This window comes from Fusarium subglutinans (assembly GCF_013396075.1).
Source record: "Fusarium subglutinans strain NRRL 66333 chromosome Unknown NRRL66333_c0000058, whole genome shotgun sequence".
Taxonomy (NCBI): Eukaryota; Fungi; Ascomycota; class Sordariomycetes; order Hypocreales; family Nectriaceae; genus Fusarium; species Fusarium subglutinans.
Genome location: NW_023502121.1, coordinates 64269 through 84851, shown reverse-complemented (window position 1 = coordinate 84851; position 20583 = coordinate 64269). Strand labels below are relative to the sequence as shown.

General features: G+C 48.2%; 11 protein-coding genes across 11 annotated transcripts; 6 read left to right on the top strand and 5 right to left on the bottom strand.

Annotated features, from left to right (window-relative positions):
• Positions 1 to 106: 106 nt before the first annotated feature.
• Positions 107 to 669, top strand: FSUBG_5728 (Cox20 FAM36A; the record flags this gene model as incomplete). Its single annotated transcript, XM_036683855.1, has 2 exons — positions 107 to 363; positions 423 to 669. 2 exons carry the CDS (start codon positions 107 to 109, stop codon positions 667 to 669), a joined length of 504 nt encoding a protein of 167 aa, XP_036538717.1.
• A 410-nt stretch (positions 670 to 1079) lies between these two features.
• FSUBG_5727 (uncharacterized protein) lies at positions 1080 to 1994 on the bottom strand (the record flags this gene model as incomplete). The annotated part of the gene is made up of 1 exon (XM_036683854.1): positions 1080 to 1994. The coding sequence occupies one exon, from the start codon at positions 1992 to 1994 to the stop codon at positions 1080 to 1082; it is 915 nt and encodes a 304-aa protein (XP_036538716.1).
• A 972-nt stretch (positions 1995 to 2966) lies between these two features.
• Positions 2967 to 3543, bottom strand: FSUBG_5726 (VTS1; the record flags this gene model as incomplete). Its single annotated transcript, XM_036683853.1, has 2 exons — positions 2967 to 2984; positions 3040 to 3543. The coding sequence occupies 2 exons, from the start codon at positions 3541 to 3543 to the stop codon at positions 2967 to 2969; spliced, it is 522 nt and encodes a 173-aa protein (XP_036538715.1).
• Positions 3544 to 5014: 1471 nt separating this feature from the next.
• On the bottom strand, positions 5015 to 5614 carry FSUBG_5725 (copper transport; the record flags this gene model as incomplete). Its single annotated transcript, XM_036683852.1, has 2 exons — positions 5015 to 5515; positions 5567 to 5614. The coding sequence occupies 2 exons, from the start codon at positions 5612 to 5614 to the stop codon at positions 5015 to 5017; spliced, it is 549 nt and encodes a 182-aa protein (XP_036538714.1).
• Positions 5615 to 6600: 986 nt separating this feature from the next.
• Positions 6601 to 8556, top strand: FSUBG_5724 (ferric reductase FRE2 precursor; the record flags this gene model as incomplete). Its single annotated transcript, XM_036683851.1, has 1 exon — positions 6601 to 8556. One exon carries the CDS (start codon positions 6601 to 6603, stop codon positions 8554 to 8556), a length of 1956 nt encoding a protein of 651 aa, XP_036538713.1.
• Positions 8557 to 9509: 953 nt separating this feature from the next.
• FSUBG_5723 (aldose 1-epimerase) lies at positions 9510 to 10532 on the top strand (the record flags this gene model as incomplete). The annotated part of the gene is made up of 1 exon (XM_036683850.1): positions 9510 to 10532. The coding sequence occupies one exon, from the start codon at positions 9510 to 9512 to the stop codon at positions 10530 to 10532; it is 1023 nt and encodes a 340-aa protein (XP_036538712.1).
• Positions 10533 to 10740: 208 nt separating this feature from the next.
• Positions 10741 to 12082, bottom strand: FSUBG_5722 (transcription factor; the record flags this gene model as incomplete). The annotated part of the gene is made up of 2 exons (XM_036683849.1): positions 10741 to 11838; positions 11891 to 12082. The coding sequence occupies 2 exons, from the start codon at positions 12080 to 12082 to the stop codon at positions 10741 to 10743; spliced, it is 1290 nt and encodes a 429-aa protein (XP_036538711.1).
• A 547-nt stretch (positions 12083 to 12629) lies between these two features.
• FSUBG_5721 (mitochondrial distribution and morphology 35) lies at positions 12630 to 13077 on the top strand (the record flags this gene model as incomplete). The annotated part of the gene is made up of 5 exons (XM_036683848.1): positions 12630 to 12670; positions 12723 to 12760; positions 12807 to 12880; positions 12929 to 13019; positions 13073 to 13077. The coding sequence occupies 5 exons, from the start codon at positions 12630 to 12632 to the stop codon at positions 13075 to 13077; spliced, it is 249 nt and encodes an 82-aa protein (XP_036538710.1).
• Positions 13078 to 13632: 555 nt separating this feature from the next.
• On the top strand, positions 13633 to 16342 carry FSUBG_5720 (n-acetylglucosaminyl-phosphatidylinositol biosynthetic gpi1; the record flags this gene model as incomplete). Its single annotated transcript, XM_036683847.1, has 7 exons — positions 13633 to 13752; positions 13807 to 13899; positions 13956 to 14010; positions 14061 to 14188; positions 14241 to 15366; positions 15420 to 15979; positions 16034 to 16342. 7 exons carry the CDS (start codon positions 13633 to 13635, stop codon positions 16340 to 16342), a joined length of 2391 nt encoding a protein of 796 aa, XP_036538709.1.
• A 1977-nt stretch (positions 16343 to 18319) lies between these two features.
• On the top strand, positions 18320 to 19577 carry FSUBG_5719 (tubulin folding cofactor C; the record flags this gene model as incomplete). The annotated part of the gene is made up of 4 exons (XM_036683845.1): positions 18320 to 18368; positions 18429 to 18589; positions 18647 to 19324; positions 19374 to 19577. The coding sequence occupies 4 exons, from the start codon at positions 18320 to 18322 to the stop codon at positions 19575 to 19577; spliced, it is 1092 nt and encodes a 363-aa protein (XP_036538708.1).
• A 214-nt stretch (positions 19578 to 19791) lies between these two features.
• FSUBG_5718 (microtubule-associated protein) lies at positions 19792 to 20244 on the bottom strand (the record flags this gene model as incomplete). Its single annotated transcript, XM_036683844.1, has 1 exon — positions 19792 to 20244. One exon carries the CDS (start codon positions 20242 to 20244, stop codon positions 19792 to 19794), a length of 453 nt encoding a protein of 150 aa, XP_036538707.1.
• Positions 20245 to 20583: the final 339 nt, after the last annotated feature.

The window sequence follows — 20583 nt, the reverse complement described above, 5'->3', positions numbered from 1 at the left end:
CTTGTCAAGCGTCATCGGTCTTATCCCACGTGCTTCTAAAGAAAGTCGAGATTTGGCTGTACGATCTTGTTCATGACACCAATTGCGTCGGCAATTATAGCCAGGAATGGCCTCAAATCCACAGGATGGGCAACCGATGCCCGGCGATAAGACCCTGCATGTCTGGTCGAAACCCATAGAGCAAAACGAAGCTACTACAGTCAACGGTGAACATGGAGCGACACCGACGAATACTAGGCCAACTATTTCAGAGGCCGTTTCTATGATCAAGAAGGATGATTTCACGAATGTTGCAAATACCCCCTGTGCTCGACAAGGCTTCATCACAGGAATAGCATCCGGTGCCGGTATTGGAGGATTGAGGTTTGTCCTCAAAGGTGAGTGGACAAGTTGAACTTTCGGTTTAAGGCATGGTCTAAAAGGAGTGAAGGGAACCCCGGTAGCGCCGCGAACTGGGCTGTTGGAATGTTTGTGCTTGGAAGCATGGCATCATACGAATGGTGCCAGTATCTACGCCGCGAGGAGCGTCGACAAATGAAACGACACATTGAGGTGGTGTCAGAGAATAGGAGAGAGCAAGCAAGAAAGATCCAAGAAGCAAGGCGTGAGCACGACAAACTGGAGGCTGAAAAGAAGGCGGCAGTAAAGCCATGGTATAAGGTCTGGTGACCATCAGGATGAGCACATAGCCTCTCCTATGTACTATTATTTGTGTATGGATGTATATCTCATGGATTGGATATGGCTTGTAGATAAAACCTCAAGAGCAAAGAACAAACCTAGACAAAAAGAGCAAGTATAAAGAAGTACTTCCGTGAATTGTGCACCAGATCGTAGTAGTGCTGTATGATCCTTAAAGACCAGGGTATAAAGCGGCTTGATTAGGCCTTGAATGTATTTGCCAACAATCCCTTCAATTTTCACCACCCGTGAATCCCCATGAAAGAACCATCACATTTCTTCATGTTTAATACGCCGCTTCCTCCAAGCCAACAAAATAAAGGAACGCCAAAGTAATCGTTAAAAAAAAAATCTATAGCCGCTGCCAGCGTCCCAATAAGCGTTGGCGCCAAATAACATTATCCTGTAGTAATCGCAACGTTCGAAGCATCCGTGTCCGTGAATCTGACCTTTCGCGGTGGTGACTGCTCCTCTGATCGTCCAAACTTGACTCCTGAACCACGGCCGCGTCGCTGACTGCGTCGTGCTCGTGCCTCACTCTCTTCTCGTTTGCGATACTCTGCCATCTGCTGTCTCCGTCTCATGGCGCGTGCATGCGCAAGAGCTGGCGTGGGTTTGAAACCGATACCGTTGATTCCAATACCGTCGTCATCCTCATCATCAGGGTCGTAGATGGTGATCTCGTCTTCATGCCACGTTAGCGCAGCTCTGACAGGGTCGACAATCTGGACTTCTTCTTCGTCTGGGTCCTCAAAAGGCCGCCGAGAAGGGCGCTTCATGCGGAGTGGCGGCGAGCCCGTTCTCTTCTTGACTCTCGATTTTGACTCGGAAAGCCTGTTGATAGACGGGTATGCATGATGCAGGCTCCCGTGGTTTTGCTTTTGTTGCCAGGGTTCTTCGTGCACGCGACTTTTGAAGGGTTGCATTGGTTCCTTTGATGGTATGACAGACTTTCCGTCAAGATCAACCACTTCTGGGACAGTTGGAGCTGCATCGCTCATAATCTCATCGGGTTTCTGTCGCTTCCTCATCGACTTGTCCTTATCCATGAGACTATCACTGTCTTCGTTGCTGACTGTTGCCCCGCCCCCACTTTCCAGTGCAAGACCACGGAACTTGTGAGCAAGGACCCTTGATCGTGAGCTATCGCTGCCATCTTCTGTGTCTGCTTGAGTTGGGGCTGAAGAAGGGTGAGAGGAAGACGATAGAGGGTCATGCACAAAGGTGAATTGTATAGGAGATGCCCAGGTTTCTCCTCCACGCTTGCGTTTCGGGGTGCTAGAGATGTTTGCTGACGCGGTGGCCATGGCCATAATTCATTGTTTGACAATTCAGGACCAGGACAAGTCGAGCCGGGTCCAGGCTGAGGACCTTAGGTATTGTCGAAAACAAATTCGATAGCTCGTTTTTGTTGTTAACAATGCCTTGTCGAGGTCCGTTGAAGGGAAGATCAGTTAGTACCTAGGTAGTTTGAGCTGAGTCGATGGCACCTGAACTATCGGTTTCGGTTGCGCAAGCACCACTTGCTACTTGTGACCTTCTGTCAGTACCAGGCGTGCTTCACTAGTAGTAAACTGAAAAAGGGAAGCGCGAGTGGCAGTGCGACTTGAGGGTATATTCCAATTGAACCTTGTATTTTGTGTTCCAAGAATGACAATAATAAGAATATTATTGGATTACTTTACTGCATGACTACAAACACAAAGCCAAGTAGGTAAGTATCAGGTTCGTAAGAGCCTCGTGATTAACCCGCAAATTCAGCGTCACATTCGGACTTTCGGGTCACGTTGGATCTGGTTGGACCAGCATCATATCGTAGATCTGCCGCTGATCGCCAAGTCTCAGATGTTTAGGGCATAATGATAGATACCTAGCATGGGCAATTCGAATGATAATGAAATATGAATATGTACAGTTGTTATATAGAAGTTTGTACTATGTGCAGGGGGAAAAAACCCTTACGCCAAAGCTATCTGATGCCGGATGCGGCGTTGTTTTATAGCCCCTCCAAATCCATACCCTAACGCCATTGTTTCCCATGTCAAACCACCCCAACACCACTAATGCCAGATCTCAGGCCACGGTGCCGTTCTGTTGTGGCTTTTGTACATAAATCTGGCAATGCCGTATTCCCCCCCCTGATTTTGTTACTCTTCGCTGAGCCTGGTGTGAAAATGAAATGTCCTAAAAGGAATGCTAGTCATAGAAATTTGTGACGAAGATAGAGTCATGACCAAACCGGTTGGTCTGCTGATAATTAAGCATAATGTCGTGTATGATGAGTTCTATACATTGTGGATGGCCTATATCATGTTAGACGGCATAACGAATACAGGCTTTGGTATCCTCATAACTTACGCGAAGCATCTTTGCCCTAGCCCCAACGGTATCGATGCCCAGATGCTGCAAGTCCTCGTCTTCTAGATATGCAACTTGAGCTGGAGACATTCCCAATAAGCATCTTTCATACTTATGCAACCTCAAAGCTCGAAGCCATTTGGCTGCCCATCGAGGATCTTGAGAGTTGTGTGGGAATACTGGCATGATCCATTTCGGCTTTACAGGAGGCTGAATGATGAGTTGCTCTTGTTGCTTCCATAATTCTCGCTTGCGGTCTTTGAGTGCCTGTATCATGGGCTCAATTTCTCGCAGACTTGGTAGTTCTGCGATCGATTGGAGGGCAGATGACCTTTCACTATCGTCCAACACTGAAAACCAGGTTTTGATTATTCCCATCTCGTCTCCAATCTTGCCGGTATCTCTTCCTGAGGAAGACACATGATGGTGGAATGAAAGTGAAGCAGAGCTTGAAGTTGGTGAGTCCGAGTATGAGCTCGATAGACTTGAAGAATATGAAGACATGATGCTGAAGGCGTGCTGTGTATGATTCGTAGTCTTTAAATGAGGTTAAATATCAAACACAAGAAGAAGAAAATAAAAGTAACATCAGAGGATATTCTGCCTTCAAATATTGTAGTTAACTTGTAAAGCGCTGACGAGGCTCTCGACAGTCTTGTATGTGGTGGATTGATCTGTGGCGTGGTCGATCTGACGGCGACTGGGGCCGCCTGGAAATAAATCACCTCAGGTCATAAGTTGGTTGGAGCTGGATTGAGCACGTATTTATTAAGGAACTCTCCCAGATGCCAAAAAGCCATCATTCTCGTCTCAGGCCGCCCTGACTCTTTCAACCAACGTTCGATCTCCTATGTAATCACAGATCCATTATGGGCCTTTCTGGTACGGCCCCTCGGCGATTTCGACCAACTCGTTCGTGATCGTGGCAAGATCTTGACAGAGATAAAGACCATACTTCTCTTTTCTTTCATTTGAGCATTATATGGTGAATGTCTATGAATTTAGGGTGGTGAGAGAGATATGAGCAAGTTATTTCTCCTTCTTCCTCCACTCACTACTGCCCGCCCATACATCAAATGCCGGCTGAGACCTCAGGTCGTGGCCCCTGTGGAGTACTTCACAAAGCTTTAGTATTGGTCCCGAACTACTTGTGACTACTTTGGTTGGGCAAGACACAGCTACTTGAAACACGGTGCTCTGACATTATTATGAGACAATAGTCTTGTAAGTGAACAGCATGAGGAACGATCCACTGCCAACCGTCTTGAACAGGTTATGTAGGTCAACCTTGATGGCTCGATGCTTTATTAGACTAGTGCAGTCCACAGTAAACGTCCTGGAGAGTAGGCTATGTTATCGCACCTCTGCGCATGAGGAAAACTCCAGACCTTAGATCAGGATAAGAAAGTAAATAAGCCAAACTTTATGCTAAATTTAGTATTACAGTATTATCCGAGTCTTTCCATCACTTAGGACACCTGCTCAAGGTTTTATGTCACCTTCTAGCTGCCTACACAAGATTCATGCCAATGTGCCACCCTATATCCTCACACCTGGAGATGGTCGGAATAACCAGTATGCATTCCTTGAGCAAGGTCGTAGTATATGTAACTTCTCGATCTAGTTTCTTTGAATTTTTAGTACTATATAAATATACTTTGCCGCTGTTAAAAAAAACCAGTGATACTAGATAAATGATCCAGGTCGCTCGCAAATAGTCTACTGGGTACACCAACGACTTACAATTGTGATTCCGTTTACTTGCCACATGCTACTTTAGTCAGGAAGAAGCTTCTACAAGATATCTGCAACAAATAATTTCCCACAAGGATATCAAGATACACGCCGTAGGCCTATAATGGCCGAGACAATTCGACCGCAAAAGTGCTTTTACGGGCATCACTAGAAAAAAAAGCTTGTCATGTAAAAACTTCCATTTTATATATCAACTATGGTCCGTACAATCGACATATATTCAGCCGCAGCAAACAGTGGTCTCCTCAATCCCCTTGGCCTTGTCCTCAGGGGCTGCCAAATCTTCGACGTTGATCCTTACAACGAGCCAGTCACAAAAGAACTTGCCCAGGCCAGCACCAATAAAGATGCTAATGATAACATAGCCGTTGAAGTACATGGCCAAGAGCATAATGATGTAGGCTCCCGCAAAAGTAGCAGCGTGGATGAATGCGCGGATGAATTGCTGCAGAGGTGAGGCTCGATATGTAAGTGTTTGACTTGTGGGAACGACAGCTCCCGTGCAACCCGCGGCGGCGAGAGCAACACTGTGAGTAGTGGCTTGCCGTTGAAAGCCACGCTGAAGAAGGGCATCGTATTCCTTGCCCATACGACGGAAGAACTCGACGAGAATAACGAGGAGGATAACGCCGACACAGGTAGCAGCCATCATGCCCTGGTTCTTGATTTGCCATGATGAGGCCAGGAAGCACGCATCGATTGTGTTCCAATTCCACAACATCTGATGTTATCAGTCAAGGACAAATTGGTATATTTTGGTAGTAAATCTTACGTCGACCTTGCAGGCAGCACCGCTACCGCCCATTCCTCCATGATCCATGATGAGTTGTTAGGTTGGTATTCTCACTCGAGTTGAATAGTGGTGCTTGGATGATGAACACGGTAATGGACAGTGAATCTAACTTGAACTGAACCAAGACTGTCTTGTTTTGAACCAGAAAGTGGCTGGTTGGGGAGATAAGTATCCCTAAGGGGAATGAATATCAAGGAGTTGAGGTTCCACTGAGAAAGATTGAGCTGTTTCCAAGACTTGTAAGACTGCCGGAGAATTACGAAGCGACATGCAAGAGCAAAAATAAGGTCAAAATTTAAGGTTATGCCGAAGGATGAGGGAGATATTAATAACGAGATGTTCTTCCAACCCTGATTCGATCCTTGATAATACTACAAAACCCAAATCTAGGGCTGGAAAGCTTCATGTTCCGTCCACATCCCAAGGTTTGCCGAGCTTGGGTGGACTCACCTGGTGGAGTCGGACGTCGCGACGGCCCCATTATGGAGTGAAGATCCCAGCAAAACGTGCTCATTCCTGCTCAACTCCTCTTGAATAGTCTCTCGCTTGCCTCAGCTTCGTATGTTTCTTTCTATCTCAGGGTATCATTTCTTCATCAGGGTCGTTCCGGCCAATCTCCAAGAGGGCATTTTGAGCAAGTAATCAGGAAACAATTCCCCAATATGGCCTGGCTCCCGGCGCCAAGTAGATCTTATTATCACTTCGTACCCGATTATCTCGTAGTCCCCAAACATGCTCATACTAAGTCGTCAAGGCCGTGGCGGCGGTCGTTTCTTCAGTGGAGACTCGGCCGATGGGTCGATTCTTATTTGTATCTAATGGGAACTCGTCTTTTATCATTCTACTCCAATCTTGATACTCAACAGTTATCTCTTCTCCTGGTTCGTGATATATGAGATAGCTACAGATCGCCTATCCGTTGATCTGTTGTTCCACCATTCTATGAGTAAATCAATTTCCTCTTGACGCATTTCTACCAGTCTCATAGAACAGCAGGACCACTACCCTTCACGATGGTGTCTCTCAACCAGCTGGATGCTCGCCACATCCAAAACATGAGCGAGGCCAAAATCCTGGAACCTCACTGGGGATATGCTGATCGCGCTCTGCCTTGTACAAACGATAAGGGGTCTTGCGAGTATCTCGACCTAGTCTATTATGCCCACGATCTAGGCATGCTCTACTCCGGAATCCTTTGGGCTACTATCCTCGCTGTCTTCTTCCTTTGGGCTATTTTGCGACATTTCGGCAAACCCTCTTTTCCGGCTATCGCTCTTGGAGCAAACCCAAAAGCCGGTCTCGCCAAGGTCCGCAGCAGTCTCAGCTCGTTTACACGGCAATATCTCCTCCCAGATGCCTGCCAGACTATCTTTGGCCGTACCACTCGCTTTCAGGTTGCTGTCATGCTGTCCCTTGTGGGATATCTCACTGTTTGGAGCTTTGTCGGTATGACATATCAGAAATGGGTCACTCCCGTCAAAGACATGCCTGGAGTTTACAACACTCGCACTACTCTCGGTCCTTGGTCTGACCGAGTCGGTATTCTCGCATATGCCCTGACTCCTCTGTCTGTCCTCTTGGCTAGCAGAGAATCTGTCCTTTCTCTCATCACAGGAGTGCCCTACCAGAGCTTCATCTTCCTGCACCGCTGGCTGGGCTATATCATTTTCCTTCAGGGCTCCCTTCACACCATTGCCTGGAGTATCGTTGAGGTCCGTCTATACCAGCCTCAACCTAAGGTGGCTGCCGAGTGGATTGTCCAGGAATATATGGTCTGGGGTGTCGTTGCCATGATTCTGTTACTCCTCATGTTCATCGGAAGTACTCCTTGGGGAATTCGCGCAACAGGATACGAGTTCTTCCGCAAGTCTCACTACGTCCTCGCCATGGTTTATATTGGTGCCTGCTGGGGTCATTGGAAGCAGCTCAAGTGCTTCTTGCTTCCATCACTCCTGTTCTGGTTCGCCGACCGTGGATTCCGACTACTTCGTACCGCTTATCTACATTACCACCACCTCCCCTCGGGTAAGATGGGGTTTCAAGCTGCTCAAGCTGTTATCACTAGGTTCCCTGACGCTGAACATGGAGACATTCTTCGACTTGACCTTGAAAACGACCAGGACCCCTGGAAGATTGGACAGCATTACTTCCTCTGTTTCACTGAGAGCAGCATCTGGCAATCACATCCCTTCACTCCAATAAATGCTCCTGTCGTTGAGAAGGGTGTCGTGAAGCACTCGTACATCATACGCGCTAAGGGCGGTGAAACTAAGAAGATGGCTGAGCTGGCTGCTAAGAAGCTCACAACCTCCGAGAAAGCTACCACTTCTGTCATACTAACTGGCGCCTATGGCGAGACCACAATGGACCATGTTTCACCTGACACCAATATTGTCTGTGTTGCTGGTGGCACTGGCATCGCCTTTGTACTCCCTGTCCTCCTTGAGCTCGCAAGATCACCCATTTCCCGAGACCGCAAGATTGAGCTCATCTGGGCCATCCGCCATGCCACTGACGCTGAATGGGTTCAGGAGGAGATGGACCTTCTGCAACAGGCCCGAAAGGCTCTCAATCTCAAGATCCGCGTCTACGCTACACGAGACTCCAGCAGTAGTTCCAAGTTGCAGGTCAGTGACGAGAAGGATGTCACAGATGCTAGCAGACAACTCGGTTCATCATCATCGTCAGACGTGGTAGAAGAAGGCTGTGCATGCGGCAACGATGTCCCTGTTGCCAAAATCGGAAACGGTATTGTCGACGAGGACCGACACCCTAACCTACCCAAGCTCATCAACGACTTTGTGAGTAACACCATTACTGGTCCCACGACAGTCTTTGCCAGTGGCCCCGGTGGAATGATCAGTGACCTTCGCACGATTGTGGCTGGGTGCAACTCGGGCAATAAGGTCTGGAGTGGCAATGAGCGATTTGATGTCAAGCTGGTTTGTGACGATCGTCTGGAATGGTAGGGTGTCTGCACAAGACTAGGAACGAATCATCGTTTGGAATTGTGTGATTTGCAACTTTGAGATACCACTCTAGCGACTTTGCATTTAGATGGCGTTTTCGGGCTACAAAAGGGTTGATGGATAGTTTGTGTATACAACGTCGGTAGATACATGTTGTTCATGATGAGCCTGACACTCAGGCATTCATCTATGCCTTATAGAACAGCCTCTTGCGGCATTTGGACATGATTTTCAGTCTCTGAACACACGTGAATGATTACACCATAATCAGTGGTCGTGGAACCCATGGGCCTGAGCCTCCCGAGATCATGCTTAAGCTTCACAAGTAGCCTTTAGCTCCTTCACAACATTACAATTACATCTGTTAAAACGTGGATGGGCGCATGTGAATACTTTTAGTACGCAGGCGATTGGGCACAACGCACAGTTTAGGCCTCATAAAATTATGCACTGATAGTACTGCGTAAACAACGGACTCCTGTACCAAATTATCGCTTACAACCGCACCAGTCACTACGTGATATTGATGGAGCACCCATGACGCACCCCGCACTCAATTCACCACACACTCGGTCAAGCTGGCCCGAATACCGCCCCGTCATCATGTTGTGGGATTCTGGTTGTTCCATATTTGCCCATGAAAAGACCCCGCGGCTCATGACCCCATTTCCATTGGCAGTTTAGCCTGAAGTGTCATGATGGGTCCTACAGCTATCCCATTTATCCCTACCTTATATGGAGTGAGTCTGCTGCTGAGTGCAGACACTACGAAATAGATAAACCTGGCCGCATCTCAATCCAGTGCATAATCAATTTTTTTTTTGTTTACTTGTTCTTTCCGACCTATGCTAGGTTTGTTGGTGTGATATAAGTACCCCTCAACCCTCATATAGCCATTCTCAACGATACTCGTATTCAAGCACATACCAAAGGGTTTAGTGAGATCATCCATCATGGCTGACGCTCCTATTTCTTTCCTGCCACTTGGCGCCATTATCCAGTCCCTTGTCGTCAACGGCATCAACATCGTCCAGGGCTTCCCCACGCAAGAGGACTATGAGAAGCACAACTCCCCTTACTTTGGCGTGACTGTTGGTCGTGTCGCCAACCGAATTAAGGGTGCTCGAATTGACAGCCTCAATGGTAAGGAAGTCACTCTCGCCGCCAATGATGGACAGAACCATCTTCATGGCGGTAAGATTGGCTGGAGCAGCCGTGTCTGGGACGGCCCCAAGCCTGTTGGAACTCGCCAAGTTCCAGGCGTAGAGGGACTCGAGGGTGGGGAGAGTGTTGCCTTTACACTTACCAGTGAGGATGGTGACGAGGGATACCCTGGTACGGTCGAAGTCACTGTTACTTACACAACCGGCACACAAAACGTCGATGGCAAGGAAGTCATCATTCTTGCCATGGAATACGAGGCAAAGCTCGTTGGTGGCGCTGATGAGACCGTCATCAACATGACCAACCACTCATACTTCAACCCCAGCGGAAAGGAGACCATTGCCGGTACAGATATCACCCTGCCTACCGCCAACTACCTGGCTGTTGGTAGCGATCTCATCCCCACAGGCAAAATTGAGCCTTTCCCCGGTGTTACCGCCAACAAGACCTTCACACTGGGCCCCCAGGAGCCCAATATCGACCATTGCTTCGTCTTAAACACAGACCCTTCCTCTGTGCCCCTGGACACCCGCAACCAGCCCCTCAACCTCAATGTCAAGGCCCACCATTCCGGCTCCGGCGTGAACCTCGAGGTTTATAGCACTGAGCCTACCTTCCAGATCTACACCGGCGCAGGCATTGATGTGCCTGCCGTCAACGGCCTGCCTGCTCGTGGGGCTCGTGCCGGTTTCTGTTGTGAGCCTGCTCGCTATGTTAACGCCGCCAATGTACCCGAGTGGAAGAACCAGGTCTTGCTCAAGAAGGGCGACACATACGGTGCCAGAACCGTATACAAGGCGTGGGCTGATTGAATTGGGTCACGAAGATGAAAAGAATATCTGCTAAATAGACGCTGTTCTTAACGCCGAACTACCGTAAGACAATTGGAAAGAAAAACCATGCCACTCCTGTTCCCAGACACCGTTTTGTACAAAGTTTCTCGTGATGCATCCTGATGTCCCTAAATTACGTACCGTCAACATAGACAGGTGAATCACAAGCATAGAATACCCATAGGCCTTAATCGGAATCACTGTCATCATCGCCCAGGAACGCCAAATCCGCCCTTGCTCTCTTGCGTCTCGCAGCATACGTTTCTTCTTCGTCCTCTTCGTCATCATTATTCTCGTTGCCGTCGTTTTCCTCGGCGTCACTACTGCCGCTTTCAACGACCTTAGCACTCTTGCTCTTGCTGCGACTTGCACGACCACGGCCCTCTACACCCCAGAGAGCACTCATCTCCTGCGCAGATTCAACCTCGGCCAGAAGCTCTCGCCTCTCTTTGATTTCGCGCGCCTTCGCTTCTGAGAAGCGGCCGTCCATCCCGATATCAGTGAGCATCTTCCTAAGGTGCCGAATCTTTGCTTTGGCATCGTCGCCATATTTCTTCAGCTCGTTGTGCCAAAGCTTTCTAACACCACACTTCGTAAGCTGACCCTGCAGTCGCTTGATTTCTTCAGTATTAGGGTCGTCAGATGTAGTGACTTTCTTTGTGGCAACCTTGGTAGCCTTTGCTGGCTTGCTACCTACCTCTTTCTTTTCCTTCCTCTTGCGTTTCGGCTTTACTGGCTCATCGATGACATCGGAATATTCTTCTTCCTCGTCAATAACTGGCTTGTTCTCACCTCCTTTGGAGCCCTCCTCTCCATCTTCTGAGTTCTGTGGTTTTGAACTTGTTGCCTTTTCACTTGCGAGTTCTCCATTCTCAGCCTCATCATCATTATCTCCTGGCACTTCAAGTTCAGATTTGATCTCATCCTCTTCGTCCTCTTCTTCGGGTTCAACGGCTTTAGACTTGTGCTTTGGTGCTGTTTTCTTTGGCGCCGCTCGCTTTCGGTTCTTCTGCGGTTTCTCCTCCTCGCTGAGATCACTCAATTCGCTCAGTTCGCTGGATACACTGGGCTTAGAGTCAAGGTCAGATTCAATATCAGACTTGTCCTTTTTGTTTGCCTTTTTTGACTTTGGTGCTGGTCTGGGTTTCGTGACGCGTTTCTGGCGCTTGGGCTTTGGTTCAGGAGATTCAGCATCAGGAGAAGAGCGCTTTACGCCAGTTTTGTCTTCTCCATCTGAATCTGCATTTTTATTGCTGTCTGGAACCCATCCATCCATAAGTTTCCCCTAAACTTTGTGTAAGCTTATGATATAGACGTTGTTTATAAGCCAAACATACCACTTGCTCCTTGATCAGACTTTTGCTTTTTTGCTTCCACTCCGGGCTTGAGAAAAATCCGTCATCAAGCCTAAGATTCTCTTCGGTTTGTTTGCGAACCTTGTTCACAGTAGTTTCGTCCGGTGTAGCTTGATAGACTTGATAAGTGGCATCAAAGAGCGCCTGCTCGATTTCATCTTCCGAGGGCGTCATAGTTAAGTATGATATTAAAGAGATTCAAGCCGATAAATGACTCTTTGCCGGGGTTGCTTGCATAAGAGTGATTTGATGGTTCATAGCATTTCACGATGAGTACGGAGTATGTAGTCGAATGTTCGGTTGAGTCGCGTTCAGACGCGACAGGCTTAGAGTGAGCTGGGCCGTTTATTGTGGAGACTTCTGTTTGGCGGGGGAGAGCTTTGACCAATGGCAGCTTGTTGCGTTTCTGAAGACTCCATCCCTATTAGTCGAGGTTGTTACATTAATGAACACAATAGAATTGTCAATATTTCTCCGTTTTTTTCGAGGAAACAAGGCTCGGCATCGATATGCTCATGCGGTGGCTTGTCATATCAAGGTGTCTGAAACGGACATATATAAAGGCTGTTCTGTCTTGACTGGGCACTCACCCTTTTACCTGGTGGAGTGGCTTTTTGGTGTAGCTTGGCGTCGTTAACTCCGGGGCCACCCTAAGCATTCCCCCCTATGTAGATTTCTTAATGCTTCAAACTTCTTACATCATAACCACTATCAGTTCAAAATGTCAGCTTCACTAGCTCCAGAGTGCAACGAGGTTAAGGAGTAAGTCCATCTCACGTAATGGATATGAGCCCCATCTGATACATAATTCTAGGCGGTATGATACATGTTTCTTAAAATGGTACAGCGAAAGTATGTATCTCGACCTCTACTGTGGCACTGAGCTGAACATATGCAGAGTACCTTCGAGGCCAAGAAAAGGACAACAAAGAATGTGCAGATATGTTTAAAGAATACCAAAATTGTCTTAAGGTACTCTTCATTTAAGGTTAGAGGCTTCCTGTTGCTCACTTACCACAGGTTGCTCTAAAGGATCGAGGTGTGGATAAATTAGTGGAAGAGGCCCGAGAAGAAAACAAAGAGAACGATCTAAAACACCTTGGGCCGAAAAGTACGATACGTTCTTACTTCCCATGCCCTCTAACGTACTAATATTGCTTTTAGAATGACATATCGTGTACTGGAGAGCACGACGTCCCCGACGAAGAAATATGATTGTTTGGAGCCTAGGTGATCAAGAGCCCCAGATATACCTGATACTCTCTCTACTCAACTTCCATATAATTTCTGCTGCCTTGCAGTTCCTCCTCCCCGTCCGTTCCATATCATTCTCCTATGTTTTTGCCTACCATCGTCATCGCCTTGAAGGATGCGGAATCAGGCCGCCCACACGTGATTTTAATTGATTGAGTGACCCACTGTTACTGGTAGTCCATTCCATGTTGCTCTTCAGGGACAGAACAACGTGCAAGGGGAACCTACCAACTCGATCTCTTCCATTGGGTTAGCAATGCCCTTCTAACCCATCACATTTCCTTTTGTTAGTTTTGACGCTCATATCCAAACTTTCTCGTCGTTATTCAGGACTATCGGCTTTGCGAACCTGCGGTTAACCTTCGCTTCGTCTCGACTGCAAACCCACTACCGACAGCTTGGCACAGACTCTATATCTTTTAACCTTTTACCGGAGGACGGCATGTACTGCCACGAGGAATAGCGCTTCTATGCACCCCTTTTCTATCCTGACGCTCGGCATCTTCGTCGCTGGTTACATTACTGCCCGTTGGGATCTCGTCACTCGTCTCTATGAACTTGCCATCTTCGCCTGGGAAAACGGTGTTGTCGTGAGTCCATGCCACTCCCTCGCAACCTTCTACAGGACTAATATAACTACAAAGACACGCGCAGCGAAAGCCTTTGCTGCACTTTCCGTCCTCTTTCTCTCTATTTGCGCCCCGACAGTCTTCCTAGCCAGAAAAGAAACGAATCTGGTACGCCCGATTGCAACATCCGAAGCCGCTGACAATGGCTAACAAGATCTGTTCAGCATCCAAGAGGAACAGGAACTGGTGTCTCTGCGCGGGAGCAACTCAGAAGACGTGGTTCGTTTTAAGAGACTAGCCCTAGTTGACATAGTCGCTTGTCATGGTAGAGCATGATGGGTTGATGAGAGTGTTCTGGCCGACGGACATTCGCAAGTCTGATCGCCCTGGTGTCGTGGTGGGATGGCGCAATTCCATATTGGACGTGTTTGTTGTAACCATCCTCGAAGATGTTGATGTTTGTTTGAAGTATTGCAATACGATAGCAGGGGTATGCTAATTATTCTCAGGCACGAAATACCGAATTCCATCTCAAAGCCGGTACTTTGTTCCGCAGCGAGCTTCACCCGACTAGCCAGATCACCGATATGTGTGGCCATAGCTCAATGCATGTCCTTGGCCTCTCGAATGCCATCGATGCAGCCGCCGCAGACCCATCTTGGTTCTGTGCTACCACCAACTCAAATCCAAGGGAACCAAAAATCACATGCGCGAAGGCCGTCAGCGTACAACTCATTCTATATGACCGACCTCAGCCCCAGGGAATGCAATACGTTTCGCTGAATCCGATTGCACTTGCGCTTGGTCATGATGGCTCCTTGTCAGGCGACACAGCAGTATCGGAAGGGGAGCAAGAGACTCGAGAGCGCCAAAAGAAAGAAGAGAACCGCCAATTGGTTGAGAAGCTCAAGCAGCACACCATTTTCAAACGAGTTCCTTCTGCACGCGACAGGGCCCTGCCCAAAATTATCAATCAGATAAACTGGTCTTGGGAGCTCGAGAAGACGTTGCAGAAAAATGTGGGACGGCTGGGATCAAGGCCGCGCCGAAGCCTTAGTGTGTCTGAAAGGGTTGTTGAAACAGCATCGACAATGCGAAACTATGTCATCCTTCAGTTGTGGACATGGTTTACGCTCTATCTTTTCCCTACTATACGCAAGGCCTTTGTCCTTGTTCTCATGGGCCACCGCGTTGTAGCAGAGATGCTGCTCTTGCTGCTTGAATTTCGAGCCAAGCCTGGTTATGCGGCCCTGAAAGATATATCGGCCACGGCACAACAAGTTGAGATACGACTACAACAGTTTTGCTACTGGCCGATGCAGTATATGAAATTGCGACAACGGAAAAATAACTGGGCCAGTGTCACAACTAGCCATCCAGATTATATCCGTTTCTACAACAGTTTATGGCTTGTTGCCAACGATGTCATCATCGGAATCGCCCTAGGTTCATACATTATTGAGAATGCAGACTGGGTTGCTGAGCAAATCGGGGATCTACTCCAGACCTACACGGTAGACGCACTTCAAAGCAGCATATCATGGCTCATGGGATGGCCGGCTGGTCTCAAGCTCAATGGTGAACTGGCAGCTTTCTTAGGAGATCTGTTCCTTTGGGTCATTGATTACTGGTCTAGTGAGTCTTGGGAACCTTCTCAAACCTCTATACCCTTTCTAACTTAGATATAGGTTGTATCGAGACTCTAACACCAGCATTGCCCCAGATGGTGTGGTTCATAGGGTTCTCCTCCTTTGCTGGAGCTAGCATGCCGATTGCTATGTTCTCTGACATGCTTTCCACCCTGACCATTCACATCTACTCGTTCTACCTTGCATCAGGACGTATATACCATTGGCAGCTCACCATTCTCCAGTCCCTCTTTCATCTTTTCCGCGGCAAGAAACATAACGTTCTTCGCAACCGTATCGATTCTTGCGACTACGATTTAGACCAACTCCTTGTTGGCACTATCCTCTTTACGCTACTCTTCTTCCTCTTACCGACAGTCGCTGTTTTCTATCTCAACTTTGCCATCGCAAGAATGGCGATTATCTCTTTAAAGGCTGGCTTTGATACCCTTCTTTCATGTCTAAACCACTTTCCTCTATTTGCACTTATGTTGAGAATAAAAGATCCGAGGAGACTTCCAGGTGGCATGCGATTTGAGCTCCGAGATAGCCATGACTATAGGCACGACAAAGCAAACAATGCTGACGGATTGCCGCCTACGTCGGTAATCTACCTTAAGGTGTGTAGTTTCCGATTACTCGTGTGCAACATAGCACGCTGACACCTTTCTTAGTCGATTCCTCTGACATTCCGGATCATGTTCAACCAATACTTCCAGATGGCAAATCGCATCCGGAAGCACTATCTGTCACCAAAAGTCTTCTTCTGCTTGCTGACGGGCAAGTTCGTGCCGCCAATCAACCGCAAGAACCTGTATAGTCTACAATACAGCATGTTGCCGGCTCGCCGGGCAACCATCTGGGAGATGTGGAGAGCGTTGAACACGGAGACCAGACCAGCAAAGCGGATGCCGCTGCCTTATATCCCGCCATTGCCCAATGCAGGCAGAAGAACCTCAGCGAATAATGGACGCGCTAGATGAATGACAGACATGAGAATTGCTTAAGTAGTAATGAACAATAGCTAGAAGTATCAATGAGTTCTGTAGAAATTGTTGTGGAAAGTAAATAGTCCTGACGATCAACTGAAAGACGGCCAGATCTGGGAATTGTGCATCGATCGAGACCTAGTCTTGGGTTACACCATTTCCATGAAGCAGAAGCCCCTGCGGGCGTGTATCCTGACTCGTATTGTGCGAGTAATTTGTTGATCGTCACGAATTACAAGTGTTGGCCCGGCCCAGGCTAATCCAAAAAGCACTCGTCACATTGTATGTAAGTCGGCTTTGCAGTTCGGTTGCAATTGCTTCCATCCTCTAATCTTACACACATGAACTTTCATTCTTCCAACCCCACCTCCCCGGATTTACGGCCCTCTTGGTCCTGTGTCACCCATGGGTTACTTCAGTAGGTCAGGTACAGTCCCTACGACTTATCCTTTAAGCTGTACCTGCTTGCTTTTGTGTCCATGTCTACCTATGTCGTCTGTTCATCTGAGCAAGTTGGGCTGGAACCGGGATGGTCAAACTTAGATATACACAATATCCCATGGATTGACTTGGCTGATTGCTGTAGAGGCCTCTCAGCTCAAATTCTAACGTCTCAGAAGTGGTTACCCAATGATGTAACATTATCCAATACTCAACACTGCTAATGTTCCCCACGCTGCACGGCGTTCAACTAAGACAAGCTCAATGACCCCAGACCCCCAGACCCCGAAAAAAACGTCAACCTTGTTTTCTCCTCGGCGGAGACCACAAGAAGTTAACAAGTTGCCATTGGCATACGAATGCTGTGTCCGAAAATGTCTGTGCAAACCAGCAATGACGACAAGCTTAGCGATGGTTGGTTGCCAGTGTGACTTACAGGTCACCAATAGAAGTGTCTAAAGAAGACATTGTCAGTATCTTGAAGGGTCCCTCCAAAGCCTCGATCGTAGGCTTCTCGAATTCCTTTTCGGCCCACTCTACCAAGTGGATGATGCTTCCGAGGTGCTCTCCAAATTCTCCATCGTCTTTTTCAACTTGAAGAATATTTACCTGGGCATTAAGCCATTGACCCACCATTTCTATTCAAGGGGTCCAAAACCCTCTCCAAGTCTCCCCGCCGTACTTTTATCAACGAAGCATGGTCAACCCCGGCTCTAAAGAACTGAACGATTTATAGTGGTGCCATCGTTTGGCAACAACACCACGCTTGCAGTACACCTAACACCTCGCCCTTCCTGTCCCATGCCTTGTGACGCCCGCCAATTTCTCACTAACGAATACTTGTCCTGCCGAACCATCCACCAATTCATCCCGTCCATCCATCTCGAACAGGCTATTCCCCAACCGCTCAGGGCAGGCTGCTCCACTCATCGCCACGTTCTACAGCGTCCTCCCATTCTCGTCGACCCCATCAGGCGGCATTGACGTCACTACCAGCTGCTGGTTCGACAAGACCTCAAGTCGTGACCCTGAAAGCTAAGGAAGCATTCTCCAAGTCGTACGGAGACGAGGGGTAGCAGTGCAGCGCTTGGGGGTAGTAGAAACTAGAGGCACATATTGGCATCACTTGCTGCGGTTTATTTCACTTCCTGGTAAGTGATTGACACGTTCTCTAGGTCTCTTGAACCTGTCATGCATATATATCTCCAAGACTGGAGAGATCATCCTCGGCCCAGAGTCCCTTTACTACGTCCTCATCAGAACGTGAAATCGGCCTCCCAGTTCTCTGATTCATACCTGTTTTTGTCATAGGTCAATTGCACTACCCATATAAAGTCTTTCTCGTCCGCTTCCCGACACCATCTACCGTAACATCATCTTTCACACTTCTTCCAAGCAGAGCATATAGAAGGGAACTCGAACTAGCAACTTGTACTAACACTGTCCGTAATGGAAACACAGGTTCAAACAACAACTCATCAACACGACCCTTGGGCTGCCACCCATCAGGTCATTCTTCATTCAGCCACCATGGATCCTAAGCAACGTTTCTATAACCATTTCCTGGAGAGTGTTACAGGTAAGAGTGGATGTTCAGGTCTTTCAATGCGCTCCATTGCCTAACTTCCATGTTGCGTAGTACTCCAAGACCTGATCGATGAGCTACCATCCATTGCTAGTGTCGGTGGTGAGCGCCAGGAGGCCATTGATCACATTCTTGCCAGTATCGCCAAGCTACAAAACGAAGTGTCAGATGCTGCCGACTACACACCTTCTTATGACAGAAAACAGTATTCTGAGGTATTGCAGCTAGCCTCTTTGACTCCCTGCTTCGACTGACATTCATATGCTCGATAGACCATTAAGTCCCTCCAGGACAAATTGAACGAGACAATCACCAAAATTACACCAAAGTCAAAATTTCAGTTTCGTCGTAAGACCGACCACGTCGATATGGGCGCTCCTGAGAACGACCCTCGGCTTAGCCCTGGAAGCCATTCTCGAGCCAAGCATGACATGGCCATTGCATCTTCCATCGTCAATCCTCCTTCGGCGATGAAGGAAGACACTCTCAGCGAATTACCTCCTAAGGATACGTACAAAAATTACAATGAAGAGATGTCTCGGCCCAGCGCATCTTCCCTTCGTAAGCCCAGCTTCTCGGCTGCCAAGAATATTAGCATTTCGAATCATTCAGGGCTTCACATTATTCTGCCGTCTTCGGCGTCCCGTGCCACCTCTTCAGGCAGCCTCACTGATGTCAAGAATTGTATCATCGACGTGTCTATTCCGACTTCCTCGGGCTCAGCCTTCCCTGGCCTCGCTATTAAGAACGTATCCAAGAGCCTCATCGTTGGGGGTCGCGTCAATGGCGCAGTCCATATCACAGGAGTGTCTGACAGCACTATAGTTGTTGTGGCCAGGCAAGTACGGATTCATGAGTGCAGTAACGTTGACATCTACCTGCATTGTGGCAGTCATCCTATTATTGAGGACTGCTCTGGCATGCGATTTGCACCTCTGCCCAAGCCCTATGTAAGATATAATCTTCAGTATTTAAATAGCTAGACTAACAGGTGCATAGATGACTGACGCCGAGGAGCCTGAAGAAAACCAGTGGGACCAGGTCGATGACTTTAAATGGCTCAAGGCTGGTCACAGTCCTAACTGGACCACTCTGTCCGAAAATGAAAGGCTCGGTGATGACCTCTGGATATCTGTCGTCCCTGGCCAGCCTGGTGTCAGTGTGGAGGAGTCCTTGAAAAAGCTGGGTATTCCACGGAGGTGATGACCATGATGAACAGCTAAAGCATGAAATTCATACCCAGCCATAGGCTGTATATCAGCAGATGAGGTAGGACGCAACGCGCAATCAGAAATCCTTTTATTTAATACGAAACTCCAAACACCCTGCTGATAAACCAAGATGACAACCTTGCTAAAAGTAATACTTTGATTCCAAAAATCATACGTGACCCATCATAAGGAACACTGGACGGGTATCATGACTCCATCTTGTCACCAGCGCTGACGTCCTCTTTCCGATCTCTTCCGGTGGCTTCGTCTCTTAGTCGTTGGAGTAATGCTCGCTGTTTCTCGATGCGATTTTCAAGGTCACGGATCTCATCATTCTGTTCGGCGATGGATCGGTCCATGTCCGGGAGCTCTCGGACCTGTGCGCGAGCACGCTGCAGCTTGTGTTTCAGGCCATCCGTGGCTCCAGGTACATCTTTGAAAGACAACGTAGGTCCAAAGGCGTTAGGACCGGTGGTCCCCGGTGCAGGCTCGGTAGTGATTCCAGCTGACGACTGAATACCGGCACGGACGCGGGCGAGGACGAGAGAGAGCTCGGAAAGTGCGTCTAGAGTATCCGGAGAGAACGTGGGCGGGAGGGCCAATGGGTGTGGGCCAGATGCGGATGCAGATGCAGGTGCAGATGCAGATGATGGAGGCATGATCTGTCGTGCTCTGATATGACTCGATTCAACTTTGACCGCTCGAGGACTCGCTTGGAAAGGATGGTGGGAGAGAATCAGGCGACGTAGGTATGGATGCGGTGTAGTATGATGTCGGCAGGCAGTTCAAGGTGAGTGACACTGATGGGGTCGTATCTCTATTACATACAGCTCGGGGAAATAGGCCGGGTGGGTTCTCTCAGCCTCCTCGTAATAGCGTCGAGTTTTATCACTGATGGTGGTGGGCAAATGGAAAAGATCGATTGGGCCGATGGGCCGTTCTGTTGTTGGGTTGACGGTCCGAAAGAGAGGGAGAAAGGTCAAAGGCTGACAGTGTGA